Source organism: Tachypleus tridentatus, chromosome 13 (assembly GCF_004210375.1).
Source record: "Tachypleus tridentatus isolate NWPU-2018 chromosome 13, ASM421037v1, whole genome shotgun sequence".
Taxonomy (NCBI): Eukaryota; Metazoa; Arthropoda; class Merostomata; order Xiphosura; family Limulidae; genus Tachypleus; species Tachypleus tridentatus.
The window spans coordinates 42,730,817-42,750,318 of NC_134837.1; the positions used below are offsets into that span (position 1 = coordinate 42,730,817).

Consider the following 19,502-nt stretch of genomic DNA (forward strand, 5'->3'; position numbering starts at 1 on the left):
ACTTGAATGTAGTTTGTGCCTTTAAACTTGAACATCACAATCTGAATATAGTTGCATACCTTTATACTTGAACATCACAACCTCAATGTAGTTGTGTTTCTTTAAACTAGAGCATCACAATCTGAATGTAGTTGCACATCTTCAAATTTGAATATCACAAACTGGATGTAGCTTGTACCTTTAAACTTGAAACAACTTGAATGTAGTTGTGTATCTTTAAACTTGAACATCACAACCTGAATATACTTTGTGCCTTTATACTTGAACATCACAACCTGAATGTAGTTGTGTATCTTTAAACTTAAAGATTACAACCTGAATATAATTGTGTATATTTAAACTTGAACATCACAACCTGAATGTAGTTAGGTATCTTTAAACTTGAACATCACCACCTGAATGTAGTTGTGATTCTTTAAATTTGTGCATCACCACCTGAATGTAGTTGTGATGTTTAAACTTAAACATCACCATGTGAATGTGGTTGTGTTTCTTTAAACTTGAACATCACCACGTGAATGTAGTTGTGTACCTCAGACTTGAACATCCCAACCTGAATATAGTTTGTGTGTTTAAATTTGAACATCAAAACATGAATATAGTTTGTACCTTTAAACTTAAGCATCACCATCTGCATGTAGTTGTGTTTCTTTAAACAAAATCAAAACTATATTTGTGTATACCCACCAGATACCTGTCACAATCAGCAAAAACTTTTCAGGAAGCAAAACTTTTCAAAAAAATTGTTGTGCAATGTTATATATCTTCAGCATAGTTACATAGAAGATATTATATATCTTAAGCACAGTTACATAGAAGAATCACAGGAGCTTATTTACTATTTTATATCTTTTGCACAGTTACATAGAAGATATATATCTTAAGCATAGTTACATAGAAAAATCACAGGAACTCATTTGCTATTATATATCTTCATTCCAGTTATACAGAAGAATTGCAGGAACTCATTGACTATTATACACCTTCAGCACATTTACACAGAAGAATCATAGAAACTCATTTAGTATTATATATCTTCAGTGTAGTTACACAGAAGAATTGCAGGAGCTCATTGAATATTGTATATGTTCAGCACAGTTACATAGAAGAATCATAGGAGCTCATTGACTATTAAATATCTTTTGCACAGTTACATAGAAAAATGTTGCAGCTCATTGACTATTGTACATCTTCAGTGCAGATACATAGAAGAATCATAGGAACTCATCGGCTATTATGTATCTTCAGTCCAGTTATACAGAAGAATTGCAGGAGCTCATTGACTATTATATATCTTCAGCACAGTTACACAGAAGAATCACAGGAACTCACTGACTGTTATACAACTTCAGCCCAGTTACATAGAATAATCACAGGAACTAATTAACGAACATGTATCTTCTCCACAGTTACATAAAAGACTATACAGGAGCTCATTGATTATTAAATATCTTCAGCACAGTTACATAGAAGAATCACAAGAGGTCATTTACTATTATATATCTTCAGCTCAGTTACACAGAAGATATCTTAAGCACAGTTACATAGAAGATATTATATATCTTAAGCACAGTTACAAGAAAACAACTGGTTTTTAAATACTTATCTGTATTGCTTGATTACATGTTTATTAATAAGTCATGCATACTCAGCAGGTGATTTATAGCCACAAGAAAGCACCTTTATCCTTGAATTTTTGTCGACATTTCTGCTGAATATTTTGAGCCAACTAACTTCAGGAATTTCTAGACAATCAGAATAATAAGATAAAGTGTAAAGAGATAATCAGATTGAGAAGTTTAGTTTTATTTGAAAGAACTTCAAGATTCACTGTAAAATGTTATTGTACCACTTCACAGCATTTAGGCTAAAGTTCTTGTAATTTTTAACAATTTTTGTTAATTAGACAAATATGGATTATCAATAAAAAAGGGTTCATATATAAATAAGTTCATCTAAATATAGAGAGTAGTTTTGAACTTTTTCCAGTTAAGCCTTTCATTCCTAGATTAACAGGTAGTTTGTTTGACAAAATGGTTCTTCATTTGTATAACATTTATTTAAGTTTTACTTCAAATAAGTGTTCACAGAAATACAGTTAGCTACATGTACTTCTGAGTAACATTGGTACAGAACTAGAAAGCAAACTTACCAGTTGTTTTTGTATTTATGTACAGTTTTATGAGGGATTTGGGATGTAATGAAATATCAAATTTGACTTAAAATATGTATTATACAGTGACTTAGGAAAGTAGACTTCTCTAAAGGAGGAATATATTTACTTTGTGATAGATAAATTATTAGAATCTACACACTGACATTTACACATAAATTTAAAGTTCATGATATGTATATGGTTAAAATAACATTAGGACAAATCTCATCAGCTCAAACATGTAGAACTAATAACAAAATATACTATAGCATTTAGTGTTTGTCAATTTTAGGATTATTTTATGGTTGTAACTCTTACAATCCTAGCACATATCGTTCAGAATATCTTCTACAATCAGATCTTAACTATTTATCTGAGGTTTGTGTTACTAACTTCTTCAAATTAATTTCATATGATTGGTGATTCCTCTTGCAGATTCCCACATACAGGCCAACTTTATTAGTCATAAATCAAATAATCATAAATATTAAATTTATACCTATTTTTGACGTTTATACTTCTGTATTGCTTTTCCCTACAGAGATGGTGCTGTTGTGTCTGAAAATTGTTCTATATAATTCATGTTGTGAACTCTCATTTCTTAATTCATAGATTTAGTGTTGTCGTTTGTTGCATTCACAATACTTTTTAATCTTTCACAAATGGTAAATTGTAAAATTAGATAAGTTTTGTCTTGCCATCTACTTGTATGTTTGTTATTGCAAAAAACTATTTGTGGTTTGTTTGATTTGAGGAAAAATTAGAACTTTGTTATATCAGCTTTTTTGAATTATTGAATCCTGTTATTTAATGTTTTCTACTTTGTCCAAGTATACAACTTTATTCGGTTTTTACAAAACATTGTCAAACACAATTAATTATTAATAGCCACATTCAAGAATATAATCAAAAATTTATAACTTGGCAAAACATACTTAAACTCGTTAATATTTGATCACACCTGGGAAAAACTTGAAGAAATCTAGTTTTATTAAATATTTATACAAAACCCTTGTATTTCAAACGATGTCAAATGTAACCCTTATAGATTAGATTCATTACTATAAATTTAGATTTATAGGCTATAATAACTATATCGATTTTTTTTTCATATGTTATTTCATGTGGTTAAAATCCTCATTCAGTTTCTACCATGGACGTCATAACTTTGTATGGTTACTATTGTTTCCAAATTTACATGTTTCTAGTCAATAAAGAAACAGAATAATCTCATACCACTAATGTACAGAATCGAGTCCCTTAAAGTTCTTTATTTCAAAATTAATTATCTCCCGGTGGATCGATGATGTTTTCGAATTTACGATGCTAAAATTTGAGGTTCAATTTTCCCCGGTGAAATGAGCGCAGATACCTCATTGTATAGTTTTGTGCTATAAATGTTTAATAATGTGCGTGACATTATTTTATGTCACCACATATTTTATGTAGTATTGCAGTTAATTTCTTTAACAATTTTTTGTGGATCACATTTTAATTGATTCATTCATATGTTATTAAAACAACTCGTCAGATCATTTCACTTGGCGATTTTGTGTAATTTTTGGTATACAAGAGGACATATTAGTAAAATCTTTCAGTTTAATGTATTGTAATGAGTTTTGTGAAAAACAAAATGAGTAAAAACTATTAGAATAATAACAAAGAAATATAGTTCCGCATTTTATGTCATCGTGTTGGATAAATATATATACAGTGGAGCCCCTCACTAACGACTTCAAAAATGCCTCGACAAAAAGGTCGTTAATGAGGGGGAGTCGTTAGTGAGGGATGGATACCCAATTCGTTACCAAGATTTAAATTATATACATTTTTATAATAAGCAATCTGTCTCAGTTCATTTTAAGGGTATGGAGTATTTAAAAACGAAATAAAAAATGCGGTAATATCTAATGCAAAATATATTTTCACTAGTTCTCACTACTTTACCTTGATTTTATGAGGCTATTAAATGTTTAAACACAAGTCTATTCACCATTCTGTACACAAAAAATGTTCAAATACAGGTTTAAAATACGATCCTAAAATACATTTCTTAAAAAAAATCACTGTAAAATGTTACACGCAAAAGTGTTCAAATACTGACTGGATATACGATCGTAAACTAAAGAAATCACTAATTTTCATGCAGACTTAAAATACGATCATAAAAGACATTTTCTTAAATCACTAATGCTCATGCAGACTTAAAATACGATCATAAAAGACATTTTCTTAAATCACTAATGCTCATGCAGACTTAAAATGCGATGATAAAATACATTTTTATAAAGAAATCACTGTAGAAGAAATGCTACACACGCACAAAAATGATCAAATACAGACTTAAAATACGATAAGAAACTACATTTTCTTAAAGAAATCACTAATTTTTGTTTGTTTTTTCTTCGAAAATTGTACAGTTTCAATGTCTTTGCTCACTGCTACCATGCAATCTACAATGTCCATTTTGCCGTGTTTGAGACTAAAGTGTAAAAGTTTTTCTGCATATGACATTGCAGTGGCACAGTCAATTGGCTCGAAAGACTCTACAGTTGTGTCGTCACATTCTTCACCATCATCACTCTCGATTTCTTCAGGACACGCGATAATATTGTCAGAAACTGAATCATCACAAACTGGAGTTTCGTTGTCGAAGTTGACATATTCGCCAAGAGTTACACCATTCAAGACAGGCCTGAAGTCGGGGTCAGATTGGTTTTCTGAAACATTGTCTTCACTTTCGTTTGACACTTCGCCTAAACAGAAGTTAAAGCCGCATTTCAAGAAACACTTTTGAATTGTGGAAGTCTTAACTCGAAGCCAAGCGACGCGTAACTATACAATTGCGTTTAGAAGAGTGATTTTTTTGCACAACTCGGGACCTGTAGCCGTCTGGTCGTTATCCATGTGAAACAAAAGTTGTCTCAAGAATGTTTTGCGATACAGCAGTTTGACGGTCTGTATAACTCCGGCGTCACAAGGCTGTAGCTTAGAAGTTGCATTAGGAGGAAGTAAAACGATTTTTACATTAGATAGAGGGATTGCAACATGGGCAGTGCAGTTGTCGATAAAAAGCAGAACATTGCGTTTCTGAAGTTTCATGTTGTTGTTAAATTTTTTTGCCCATTCGGTAAATATGGGAATTGTCATCCAGGCTTTTCGGTTGTGACAATAATCTACACCCAATGAATTCATACCAGAATTACGAAAGCAACGCGGCTTAGCACTATGACCAATAACAAGTGGCCGAACTTTCTCTCCCGACATGCTACAGCAAAGCATTACTGTAACTCTTTCTTTCGAAACTTTTACACCGGATGTCGTTTCTCCCTTCTTGACCATTGATTTCGTTGGAAGTGATCTGTATTGTATCCCAGTCTCATCAGCGTTAAATATGTCATTAGGGGAATAGCCTTCACAGATGGATGGGAGACGATTAGTCCAATCTTCAACTGCTTCTTGAGAAACTTCAGCACTTTCGCCACAGAGAATAGCTGCTTTGATATTATGCCTTTTTACGAATCAATCTAACCATCCATTGCTAGCAGAGAAGCCTTCATTGCCAAGCTGAGACGCCAATATTAATGCTTTTTCTTGAATTAGTTTCCCGGTAGATTCCTGGATCTTGTATTCACAAACCACTGCCACACCTTCTCATCCAACTCGTCGTATGGACATCTCCTCTTGTTCTGCTTTTTTCTGGATTTTCGCCTGTTTCCCACTTTTTCAAAAATTTTTCTTTCTCTTTAATGATTGCCTGAATTTGGGTTTTACCAACTCCAAGATCCGTGGCGATTTTTATTGCAGTTTCCCCTTTGTCGTGTCGTTTAATGACGGAAACTCTCTATTCTAAGTTAAGCAACTTTCTCTTCGACGTTCTGGTGAAAAATGAGTCTGTGTTATGAGGAATCTTCATATTATGCACACTAATCCTGTCTGTTAAAGAATCCGATTTAGTGTTCCTAATTCATTATGTACTATAGAATATGCGCACTGAGCGCATTGAGAATAAGATTAATTTACCAATGAAAATTAATCTTCTTTTCGATTCGTTTGTTTGTTTGTTTGGAATTTCGCACAAAGTTACTCGAGGGCTATCTGTGCTAGCCGTCCCTAATTTAGCAGTGTAAGACTAGAGGGAAGGCAGCTAGTCATCACCACCCACCGCCAACTCTTGGGCTACTCTTTTACCAACGAATAATAGTGGGATTGACCGTCACATTATACACCCCCACGGCTGGGAGGGCGAGCATGTTTAGCGTGACGCGGGCGCGAACCCACGACCCTCGGATTACGAGTCGCACGCCTTACGCGCTCGGCCATGCCAGGCCTTTTTTTCGATTCGATGCACTGGAAATAGATTTATTGTTGAAGTAGATTACGTACTACTGTTTAACTACGGAATAATTAAACTCATTTGTAATATGCCATAAATGAGAAAGCAGACCGCTATGTAACTTCACAGAATATGCCACATAATAATGTCACTTAGCCGTTAGTGAGAGGTAAAATAATCAAAATTGTTCAATTTGGTAGGTCGTTAGTCGCGTTTGAGGGGAAGTCGTCCACGAGGGGTCAATTTAATGCAAACAGGGTACCGTCAAAAATTTTCCGACGTATGAGGGGATGTCGTTAGTAAGGGGTTCGTTAGTGAGGGGCTCCACTGTAGTTGAAAATGCTTCGAAAAGTGCTTCTGTCAGTCATATTATGAATTTCTATAATTAAATTACAGTCTTTTATTAAGTGAAGTGAAATTTACATATTATGTCTGATGATTCTGTTGGACAATTATTATTTCGAGATAATAAAAAGTGTTTATCTCGTGAAAAGCGAAGAATAGGGGTAAAAATATCTTCCTTTTCCTTATATCAGTTTAAAACACTTTCTTACACGTTATTGTAGATTTGGTTCAATTCGTAAGACCAGGTTCCGGGTGTAGCCAGAGAGTTTGCGAAACCAAACTATGAGTTCGTGGGTGCACGGTTCGCGTTCCAAGATCGAAGAAATGCACTCCATATTTTTTGAGTCGTGACTTCGATATAAAAGTGACGGTTAAATTAAACTATTCGGTATGACAAGAGATAGCGGTGGGTACTGTTGACTAGTTTTGTTTCCTCTAGCATATCAGTTCATCATTAGGGATAGCAATGCGCAATTGCCCTGGTGAAGAGTTGCGCAGAAATCTAAAAACAAAACCTTAATAGCAAATCCTCAGAAATATTCTCATTTAGTCTCTGCTCTTCTTGTATGAGATGGGTTTAATGTATTATCTTACATGTGTCATTCTACTAATTTTATGCTGTTAAAATATATAGGCCTTTTTTTTTTACAAATGTATTGACGTAAGCAATGTTTGGCGATTTATATAGGCATTACAACTTGCAGTTACTACGATATATGGCTTGTTTATTCTGTTTAGATTTTTAACTTGGTATAGTCGTGCTCAGTGACAACTGCCACCAGTGTCGACCTGGCAACTTCTTTTTATCCTGCTTAAAATTTAAAATAGTCAAGCATATATTCTGAGCTTTAATTTTATAAATGTGGGGGGACTAGTCTCCTTGCGCTTTCCGCTAGTGCGTAACCTATCAATGGACTGTGTGATCTGATTACCCTACTACTTGCTCTGGGGCTACACCCGTACTGCCTACTATTTCAGAAATACGTCGAAATGTTTATATTAATTTCTTTATACCTCTAAGTACACGTCACTTTATTTAGCCCTTGGTTCTGATATGTTAATGAAAACGATAGAATACCAGGAACAAATTAAACAAAGCGAATTATTGTTATCTATGTAGTTTTAATTTAATTTTACATAGACGTTTGGTATTGCTGCATCTCTAATTATTATTTACAGCTTACAGGTTCGACTTATAATGTTTCGTTTCACAACACATATATCGATATGTACAACTATGTATAGTTGTAGAGTTATTAACTACATAAAGTATTTGAAATTCACGTTTCTGCTAACGTTATCACAGCCACGTTAGAGTGAAAGATGTTTTACATGTAAAGACGTACCGTAATTCCCCAAATTAACGACCCGCCCCTGGTGTATTTTTATAAAGCTTACCTTGTGTTACAGCAATAGGAATTCAACATATAGTAATATAGTAGTTTTGATTTGAAGAAAACAACACACACTCACTTACTAACATTGAAATCAACAAATGACATGTGAAAGGTAGAATCCGGAGCTGCATAAATACTATAATCAGTGTCCCCTTTTATATTCTGCAAAGCCCCCTGGGAGTGTGAATTAGGGGTAATACAGTAATATAGAAGAATAAAGTTCTATAAATGAGTAAACTTTATAAAGATGTAATGTGGGTAACATACAGAGAGAGAAAACGTGAACAAAACTTACGCTCTATTACAATACAACTATACAGGGTTTCTTTCTCCTTTTATAAAATGTGTTTTTTATATCATAACTTTTTACGGCTGACCATTTTATTTGCACTTATCTGTTTGTGTACGTGTAAGATCTTTTATCAGATATCGATATATTTTTATTACTATTTTGAAATTAAGATTCAATTAAGGCTCCGAATTTCAGTTGTTAGGGTAAATTATCAAAATAAATACTACTTGGAACACTTTGCAAGTTCCTCGCTTTGTTTTCTTATATTTTCTGAACACTGAAGGTATCAGTGTTAATTTGTTTTGTTTGTAGTTAAGCACAAAGTCACACAATGGGCTATCTGTGCTCTGCCTACCACGAAAATCGAACCCCAGTTTCTAACAGTTTAAGTCAGTAAACATACCGCTAAGCCACTGGAGGGCGTTAGATTTAAAACAGTGGCCGTGAAGAGCAATTCGCAATTTGAAACATATTTATAATATATATATATAGGTATACTACTCTGGTCGAGCCTTAGTTTATATATATAAATATATAGGAAAATTTCGTCTCCTGCCAATCCTCCTTTAGTTTCTGTATTGTTTTGATTATCTCAACAACAAAAATAACAGTAAGATTATAACTTTTTAACAAATCATTGTTATTAATATAAAATAAATTCTAAGTTGTTGATAAACATAGGGGTAGTGGAATTCCAGTATTTGGAACAGCTCTGACAAAAAGTTCAGTCCTGTAAGTAGGCGCCAAGCTTTCTATTTGCCGGGGGTGTGGGGAGAAGCAATAGAACTGATACGTAAAACATTTATTTGACCAACATTTTATGTTCTTTTCTCGAGGAGGAGGAGGCGCGTATTCTGTGGTTTTTTATATCGCAGTATTGCTTCTTCCAAAGGGTGGAAAAGTGAAATGTTAATTTCTTACCAACACGTGAGAACTCCCCTTCCCAAATACCTATCATGGAACAACCCCTTTTAACTTGGTTTTAAAAGTGCCTATATATACATACAATAATAATACTATTATATTGAAAGAACGAACGTACCATAAGTATATATATATATATATATATATATATATATATACACTGACAAGAATTATACATAATAAGTCACGAACAATTGCATTATGTTGGTCTTTTTTATTAGGATTTTTTTATTTAATCAACGAACTTGGTAAAAGTCACTTTTAATTACTGAACGAAACATAGCCGACGTGATAAATAAATAAATAATTAACAAACTTCTACAGCAGCAGACGATTTCTCTACTAGGCAACAACAGGTATTAACATTGAGTTCACCTTGAGCCTTGTGCACCAGATCCAAATCCACCCTGATCAACCATCTCTCCGATGCAGCACAAATAGTGAAGCTGTCGCTATGGTAACAGCTCTGTTTTCCGATAAAACTCCTGGACAACGGTCGAGATATGCTCGCAACGAACGTGTATGGCAAGAAAACCTGATCTACAATTATAGAGCTAGTGTGAAAGCCAACTCCGCGTACAAGCAACACCTTTATCTAATGACTACAAAATATAAGTCCTACAAAACTGGCTAACATTATTTAACAAATTCGTAAACTGCAGATGCCATTATTGTTATGAAATTAAAAGTAAACAACCACTTGTATAACATAATTCTGTTCGTATTGCTAAATGAACGTATGTTATTGTACAGTATTTCCTGTTCCATGACCAAATTCATTAGCTAACACTCATTCTCTACGTCACATCAACGCGAATGAAGAGAGGGATTACTGAATGGAGTAAAGAATACGAAGTAATAGAATGTTATAGAATAGATACTTAAATAATACGGGAAAATATTTTCTACTTCGATAGCTCTAATAACCAATTTAAACTCTTAAATCAAAAAAATGTACTACCGAGACAATTTTTGAGCAAACCATTAGTAATTTATTTATTTATGCAAAAAATCGAATAAACCTTCATTACAGCAAGAAATTCAAAAGTCATAGCGTTTGTTAGTAATTAAGTATAAAACTATACAATGGACTATCTGTGCTCTGCCCACGACGAGTATCGAACCCGAGTTTTTATCGTTATAAGCCTGCAAACATACCGCTGGGCCACTGTGGGGTTAAATTAAAGGGCTAAAGATTGAGTTTCGATACATGTGGTGAGCAAATTAAAGCTAGCTTGTTTTGATGTGGCTTTGCGGTTAACAACAAAGTGTATATGTGTGTACGTGTGTGTGTTTCTGTATTAAAGGAAGACGCACTTTGATGTACCGTATCATTACACATTTTACCATACTAACAAAAGTTATGGTTAATTTGTTTGTTGTTTCTTTTTCCATAAAGTTTAATTACACAGAATAAGTTTTCCATTTCACGCATGCTGCATTTGGCCAAAATAGCCAATAATATTTATGGTAGAACCATGACATCTGAGATCACATCCTCGAATACCGGAGACTATTTCCAGCTGAGGAATGTTGCCTTGTGCCCTTCCCCCCACGATATGGCCTCTCATTTACTTTCTCACATTTGTTACAAAATCTGCAAGAAAACAGGATTAGGAATAACTATATTCAGTTTGTCTCAAGCTGATCAGATCTTAACTTTTAGTCAAGATCATTGTATGTTATATGCAAATATATTACACTACTTCTGGAATCCAAATTTCAGAACAACATAGAACATCAAAGTAATCTATACCAGCATCTCTCACTGACCTGTATGATTTTCAGTCGTTGTTCTTAGTTGGTCAGAAGTTCATCAACTCGACAGGTGTCTTGTCACGTGACACATGACAGGAAGTGAAGTCTCTATGTGTCAATAGTTTTTAGAGAGAAGGACGAGAGAGACAAAACTAACAAAAAAAACTCTAAGCCTCGTCCACCATCTTGATATTACATATGAAACTGTGAAAACTATATTGTTACTTAGTGACAGGAGGACTTGTGTGATATTCTTAGCTAAACACTATTTACAAAATTATGAGTTAAATGATATACTTTTTTTAAATAAACGTTTTTAATTATTATCACTTTTAATCCAATCAAAGTAATCATAAAAAACAGGTTTGTAGAGTTTTATGGTTTGTTTGTTTTTTAACTGACCCGATATCCAATATTGAAAGGACAATAAGACAGAAAAGTATGCAAACATTCAGTATAAGATGTAAGAACTGCACATCAAATTCGAAAATTAGTAGAGCCGGGCGTGTCCTAATGTAAGCGTGCCTGGACTGTGAGTACGAAAACTCATTGTCCCAAATAAAAAAATTAGTAATTCGAACTGTGGGGCTATGCGTGCACGATTAAAATGTAAAACAAGAATTGGAGATGAGTAATGTTGACTACCTGCGTTCCCTCTAAAACCTATTCTGTAATTTCAAAATTCGTGTCAACTACGCGAAGATAAAATTCGTGTAGCTTTGTGCAAAAATAATACAACTTGTAGTGAATAAATTATGGTATTTTATTGTAATAAATTTACAACTAACACTCAAAGCAAAGAAACATTTTAAATCAACTGTAAAAAAAAAAAAAAAAGAAATATCATTCCTTCAACATTAATGAAGACTATGATGTCACTTACTCATTATAGTTACAGCCGGAACATATTGAATGTTAGAAATCCTTCATTAGGTCTCATGTGACAATAGTATGAAATGTATCTCAGAACGGCTGTTATGGGTATTAACTCTGTTGCTGATAAGGAGAAAAAACGTTTCGACCTTCTTAACCTGAAGATGACCTAGGAAGGTCGAAATGTTGTTCTCTCCTTATCAGTAAAAGTATTAATACCCATACCAGCCGTTCTGAGATACATTTTTATTTCAAGTGGGTTTCTCGTCATCAAGAATAGAATGAAATATTTATACACACTAATATAGTCGTCCAGGTGGTTAAGGCACTCGAATCGTAATCTGAGGGGCGGGGTTCAAATCCCCGTCACATCGAACATGCTCGCCCTCTCTGTCGTGGGGGCATTATAATGTAATAATCAATCCGCTATTCGCTGATAAAGGAGTAACCCAAGAGCTGGTGGTAATAACTAGCTATCTTCTCTGTAGTCTTTACATTACTAAATTAGGGACGGCTAGCGCAGATATTTCTCGTGTAGCTCTGCGCACAATTCAAAACAAACCACTAAGGACGTTTAACTATATAAAAAAAACAATAATAAAGTTTGTTAAAACTCATATTTTGTTTTATGAAGGTTTGAGCGTAAAATATATTAGAGATTCTCTCAAAATTGATATTGATTTAAAATACTGGTAGAAATAACGACACATCTCAATTTCTAATTAATCTGGTGTCAACCTAACTTACTGACGGACTACACAGGTATAGTACTAACTACTGAACGGACTACACAGGTATAGTACTAACTACTGAACGGACTACACAGGTATAGTACTAACTACTGAACGGACTACAGAGGTATAGTACTAACTACTGAACGGACTACAGAGGTATAGTGTTTTGTTGTTTCTAAGATCAGGAACCTGGTTTCCAGCGTTGTAAGACCGCAGATGTGCCACAAGGAAGCCGTTTGGAAGAATGTTTGCAAAACAGCCAGATAAACATGACCATTCTACAGTCTTGTTGCAACTGTTTCTCATTGTGTTTTATAGAAAAACATCCGAAGCAAAATTGGTGAAAGTTTGAAGAAGTTATTTGAATTTTGTGAAATGTAATTAACAGATTATCTGATTTTTCATTTGTTCTTTAAAGGAACTCTTAGAATTATATTGACCAAACGCTCCTATTTATTAAATATAATTTTAAGAAATTTCCTAACTACACTCTGCCATATCATGCCTACAAGGTAGCAGGCGCCCGTCCATACAATTTTTTAAAAAGTGTATAGCGAATATCGAAATACAAATTACAGCAACTAGAAATAATAGCGATTTCATTGCATTTGCTAATATTATGAATGTTGGTTTAAATATATTGAGCTATTGAAATTTACTGAATGTGTATATGAAAACTACGCACAAAACATTTAAATTTTAGGCATATTTTATTAAAGAACTACAGCAGATGTACAAAATGAAATTTGGACAACAAATGTTTGTTTGTTTGTTTTGGAATTTCGCACAAAGCTACTAGAGGGCTATCTATGCTAGCCGTCCCTAATTTAGCAGTGTAAGACTAGAGGGAAGGTAGCTAGTTATCACCACCCACCGCCAACTCTTGGGCTACTCTTTTACCAACGAATAGTGGGATTGACCGTCACATTATAACGCCCCCACGGCTGGGAGGGCGAGCATGTTTAGCGCGACGCGGGCACGAATCCGCGACCCTCGGATTACGAGTCGCACGCCTTACGCGCTCGGCCATGCCAGGCCTACACCAAATACTGAATCATCGAATAAAACTAACAAATAATATATTCTTTACTGTGTATTGATTAACCGAAGTTAAGCACAAAGCAAAACAATGGGCTATTTGTGCTCTGTTCACCAAGAACATCGAAACCCGGATTATCGCGCTGAAAATCCGTAGACATACCGCTGTGCCAGGGGGGCGCTATTTACTATCTATGATACTATTTAAACAAATGCACGACAGAATTTCGACAGTTTGTTTGTTTTTTGAATTTCGCGCAAAACTACACGTGGGCTACCTGCGCCAGCTGTCCTTAATTCAAGAGTGATAGAATAGAGGAAAGGCAGCTAGTCATCACCACCCACCGCCAACTCTTGGGCTACTCTTTTACAACGAATAGTGGGATTGACCGTCATATTATAACTCCCTTACAGCTGAAAGGGCGAACATGTTTGGTGTGACGGAGATTCGAACCCCCAATCCTTAGATCACGAGTAGAGCGTCCTAACCACCTGGCAACGAATATGGTTGAACTTGTTGACCTTCTATTATTTGGTGCTGGTTACATTCGAAAACGGTTTGGACATGTAACTCCATCTTCCAGTCTAGCATTTCTTTTTCAATTAACTCTTTTTTAATTCTGTAGCCTTGCGAATATGTACGATATTACTTTCTGCTTAACTTTGTTTAAAATTTATTTATTTATTTTACTTCCTAATGCAAGTAAAATGGGACAGGAAAGACCTTCTTCTAAGTTAGCTAAAGGTTACTTCAGTCTACCCATACTTGCCACAACATTTGGTAAATGTATAGTGTATGAATTACTTTTCTTTTCACTCATATTTAAGGGAGAGTTGTTTGTTTTTTATTACGTATGGTTGGGAAGTTTATTTGTTTATTCTTTTTCATTTACACTCATTTCACTATTAGTCTCGTACACCTTATTTCGCCGTTATTGGCATTCTGAATAACTTGGGTTTGCTTACGATTGACTGTTTGTTTTTCAGTGGATGTTATTATTAAGAAACCACCTTCCATAAATGGTTGCAAGCAGTGAATGCACAATTTGGTTCAAATCCTCTAATAATTTTAAATGAGTCCATTTATTGTTGCACAGCAGATTCGTTAATGTATAACTGAAGAAATGGGTGATCTTCAACGTCAGTTAAATGCTAGAAAGCTAGTATAAACCATTCAGTTTTCACAATTCTCATCTTCGTATTTTCGAATTACATTTTAAGATATATATACGTGTATTTACATTCTGATGTAAAGTGTAAAGTTTTCAGAATAAAATATCTTCAAACTAATCTTAATTTTCATGTTAGCGCCTGGACTTGCTGATAGAAGATACTGGAGAACCTTTGTGAAAAAGGTATAAAAATGAATAAATATTTGATAAACCGATTGGTAACAGTAGAGTGAAAATAATAATTTACGTGTCACTGATAATGGGTAGAGTTGCAAATCAATAGAGAGAAAGAGGCGGTAGAACAGTACGAATAACACAGTATTCGCGAGTATATACAGAAAACACGTATTCCTTCAAACACGGCTACTAAGTTTTCTAGTATTAAAACTGCTGGCTTTGTACGTACGGAAGCAATTTTTTGTTAATTTTCACAGTGTAATATTACTTTACATAATAGTTTGATTTGAATTTCGCGCAAGACTACACGAGGGCTATCTACCCGAGCCGTCCCTAATTTAGCAGTGTAAAACTAGAGGGAAGGCAGCTAGTTATCACCACTCACTGCCAACCCTTGGGCTACTCTTTTACTAAAGAATAGTGGGATTGAGCGTCACGTTATAACGCTTCCATAGCTGAAAGGGTGAGCATGTTTGGTGTGACGGGGATTTGAACCCGCGACCCTCGGATTACGAGTCGAATGCCTTAACCACCTGGCCATGCCGGGCCAATTTACATAGTATTTTTAATCATTCTGAAAAAGCTAACATCCTTCTAAATCGTTTACAAAGTATATGTACAAATATATTTTAAACATAAAAAAAGTTCATAAGCATTAAATAATACACTGAATTAATAAATGAAATAAATTGAACAATTTTAAAGAAAAATAAAATAAATAATAATATGCACATAATTCTTTCAATAAAATCTCATTTGTAAATGATTTTACTAATGTGAATAATAACCACAATTCACTTACTTAATATGACTCACGCCCTTGAAGTTATTAACTAGACCGGAACCCACCTTGGCAATGGCCAGGTGGCTAGGATAATTCCGTCACACCTAACAATATTCGCTCTTTTAGCCGTGGGGACGTTATGATGTACGGTAAATTCCACCGCTAAATTAGGGAACGGCTAGTGCACATAACCCTTGTATTGCTTTATGCGAAACTCAAAAACTAACTCAAACTCAATATATATGTGTCGATATACGACTTATTCCAGCCGGCCAGCTGATATAGGGATAAACTAAATGTGGCTTACGTATCATAGTTCACATAGTTTCCACTTTGTCTTCACTTTTGAGATGTTACACTGTTTTTTTTACACTGAAATATTTTAAATATGTATACAATTATACACACGTAAGCCTACTTTCCCACTTCTTATTTTACATAAATCACTTTTTTCATCATTGTTTCAAGCTTTATCTGCATTTCAAAATGTATGAAATTTTGTGCAAGGGAATTTCTATTTTATTTCTCTAAATTTAAAAATTATATCAATTTTTAGTGGATTTACGTTAATCCTTTGTGATTTGTTTGTTTTGAATTTCGCGCAAAGCTACAGGAGAGCTATCTGCGCTAGCCGTCCTGAATTTAGCAGTGTATAAGACTAGAGGGAAAGCAGCTAGTCATAACTACCCACCGCCAACTCTTGAGCTACTCTTTTACCAACAAATAGTGGGATTGACCGTCATATTATAACGCCTCCACGGCTGAAAGGGCGAGCATGTTTGGTGCGACGCGGATTCGAACCTGCAACCCTCGGATTACGAGTCAAACGCCTTAACCCATTTACCCTTAAACTTTAATTGTCTGATTCGCGGTTGGCTTAGTTCATAATTGTCAAAATGGCTTTTGTCATCAATGTATATTTTAGAGCCGTAACTTTTATTGTTCAGCTTTACCACATAAAAGAAAAATTAAAATCTGTTCAAAAGACGTGTCGAAAATACGCAAATTAACCCAACCACAACACAGACAATTTTAAATACAACCTGTTTACTCAAGTATTATATATACACTGCTGGCCAAAATCTTAAGGCCAATGAACATGAAAAAAAAAATGCATTTTGCGTTGTTAGACACAACCACTTATTTCAGTAGAGCTTCGAAAGATGAAAATAAGAAAATGGAAAACGAAAATTAAAAAAATTTTAGCACTTAATAGGGAAAATTTGAACACTATGAAATTAGCCTAAATACTGGCTGGTCAAAAGTTTAAGACCATACCAAAAAAAAGTCCTAAACAGAGAAGGAAATGCCCAACAAGAGGTCTTTAGTAGTGAGTTGCATGGCCGTCATTGCGAATAACTGCAAACATTCGCTTTGGCATGGTCGATATAATGGGGTTCAGTGGGGTTCAGTTCGGTCAAACACGCTGGATGGTCCAAAAGAACCACGCTATTCGCCACGAAAATTGTCATTTGTGCTGCGGGCATTGTGGATTGCAGCTTTGTCCTGCTGAAAGATCCAGTAATTTCCACACAAGTGAGGGCCTTCAATCAATAAGGATGCTCTCTCCAACATGCTAATGTAGCCAGCTGCTGTTTTACGCCCCTGTATAACCTGAAGCTCCATTGTTCCATGGAAGAAATCTTCCCAGATCATGATGGAACCCCCTCCACTGTGCCGTGTAAAATATGTCTCCGGTGAGATATCCTTATCGTGCTAGTAACGTTGGAAACCATCTGGACCATCCAGGTTAAATTTTTTTTCATCAGAGAACAAACCCTTCGTCCACTTTTCTACTTCCCATGTTTAGTGCTTCTCAGCAAAGTTTAACCGAGCTGTTTTGTGGTGTGGAAGGAGGAGTGGCCTTTGAAAACGTTTACGGTTTTTAAAGCCTTTCTCTCGTAGATGCCGTCTTATTGTTCTTGAGCTGCATTCTGCGTTCGTAAGGGCCTTAATCTGGTTCGACGATCGGCTGGTGTCTTGCCGGACAGCTCGTCGAATCCTCCTGCTCAACGCTAGCGAAATTTTCTTGGACCGACCACTTAAAATTCTCGTTCCGTATCCCTCAGGGTCTTTTAAGAAATTTGCAACATCAGTTTTACTACACCCAATCTCACCAGCGATGACACATTGAGAGAGACCTTGCTTTTGCAGCTCAACAATTCTTCCACGTTCAAACTCTGTCAACTTTTTAGCCTTTGCCATGTTTCTACTCAATGTGACACAGGAGATGTCAGTGGAAGATGTTGACAACGCTAATATTTGAACAAAAACGACTAAATGTCGTTACGTGTTTACCGATTAACGCTTCGTTTCAGTACAGTCTTAAACTTTTGACCAACTAGTATTTAGGCTAATTTCATAGTGTTCACGTTTTCCCTATTAAATACTAGTTGTTTTTTTTTTTTATTTTCCCTTTTCTTATTTTCATCTTTCAAAGCTCTTCTCAAATAAGTGGTTGAGTCTAACAACGCAAAATGCATATTTTTTCTTTATGTTCGTTTGGCCTTAAGATTTTGGCCAGCAGTGTATAAAAGACGTATTTCGTTCTAATAGTTACAAGCTTCAATTTTAAACATTATAAAGTCATTTCATACAAAGTTTTTAAACATACTATACTTAGCTCTTGTTAATACTTTAGTACAAAAAGTTTTCTTCACTCTAGTTTAAGTAAAGGTAAGCCAGTTTCAAAAATAAACAAACAAAACGTTTGTTTGTTTGTTTTTAATTTCGCGCAAAGCTACTTGAAGCTATTTGCGCTAGCCGTCCCTGATTTGGCAGTGTAAGACTAGAGGAAAGGCAGCTAGTCATCACACCCCCCGCCAACCCTTGGGCTACTCTTTTACCAACAAATAGTGGAATTGACCGTCACAGTATAATGCCCCCACGGCTGAGAAGGCGAGCATGTTTGGTGTGACGGGGATCTGAACCGTAGTTGGCATCAAACTGTTTTTATAGATAACATTAAATATTCACCTTTCATAAGTTTCGGGTGTTAATTTGTTTGTTTATAATTAAGCACAAAGCTACACAATGGACTATCAGTGCTCTGCTCATCACTGGTATCGAAGCCTGGATTTCTATCGTTGTATATCCGCAGACATGCCACTGTGGGTTGGGTTAACAATTTAGAATTATATATTTATAGATTGTATACAGCTCCTGTCACTCGTGCCTAACAATAAATAATGGCCCTGCATGGTTAGGTGGTAAGGGCGTTCGACTCGCAATCTGATGTTCGCGAGTTCGAATACCTCTCCTACCAAAATTGCTCGTCCTTTCAATTGTGAGGGCGTTATAATGTGACTATTAATCCAATTATTCGTTCCTAAAAGAGTAGCCTAAGAGTTTGCGATAGGTGGTGATAACTAGTTTTTCTTTCCTCTACTTTTTCTCTGCTAAGTTAAGGATGACTCGCGCAGACTGCCCTCGTGTAGCTTTGCATGAAGTTGAATAATAATTTTCGGCCAATGAAATATATCTTGCCCAGCGTGAGAACCACTAGTCCACTCGTGAA

At 35.1% G+C, this 19,502-nt stretch overlaps 2 protein-coding genes across 2 annotated transcripts in view; both read right to left on the bottom strand.

Annotated features, from left to right (window-relative positions):
• Window positions 1-101: 101 nt before the first annotated feature.
• On the bottom strand, window positions 102-5,422 carry LOC143236122 (uncharacterized). The gene is made up of 3 exons (XM_076474395.1): window positions 5,038-5,422; window positions 4,574-4,911; window positions 102-275 (listed from the first exon to the last, which is right to left on the bottom strand). Exons 1-3 carry the CDS (start codon window positions 5,420-5,422, stop codon window positions 102-104), a joined length of 897 nt encoding a protein of 298 aa, XP_076330510.1.
• The window catches only part of LOC143240192 (uncharacterized), a 35,192-nt gene continuing 20,107 nt past the window's right edge, over window positions 4,418-19,502 (bottom strand). Inside the window, exons 2-3 of the mRNA XM_076482259.1 lie at window positions 9,825-9,989; window positions 4,418-6,033 (exon numbers count right to left, since the gene is read on the bottom strand). Of these exons, the coding sequence (XP_076338374.1) occupies window positions 6,005-6,033; window positions 9,825-9,989 (194 nt within the window). The 3' untranslated portion in view covers window positions 4,418-6,004. The remainder of the gene's footprint in view (window positions 6,034-9,824; window positions 9,990-19,502) is intronic.

Excerpts from the sequence above, each read along its gene's own strand:
- LOC143236122 (XM_076474395.1), bottom strand. The coding sequence starts at position 5,422 with ATGTCGGGAGAGAAAGTTCGGCCACTTGTTATTGGTCATAGTGCTAAG. Across the intron at positions 4,912-5,037 it reads TAACGACCAGACGGCTACAG|GCGAAGTGTCAAACGAAAGT; the intron begins GTCCCGAGTTGT and ends ACTTCTGTTTAG. Across the intron at positions 276-4,573 it reads TGAGCAAAGACATTGAAACT|GTTGTGATGTTCAAGTATAA; the intron begins GTACAATTTTCG and ends AACTACATTCAG.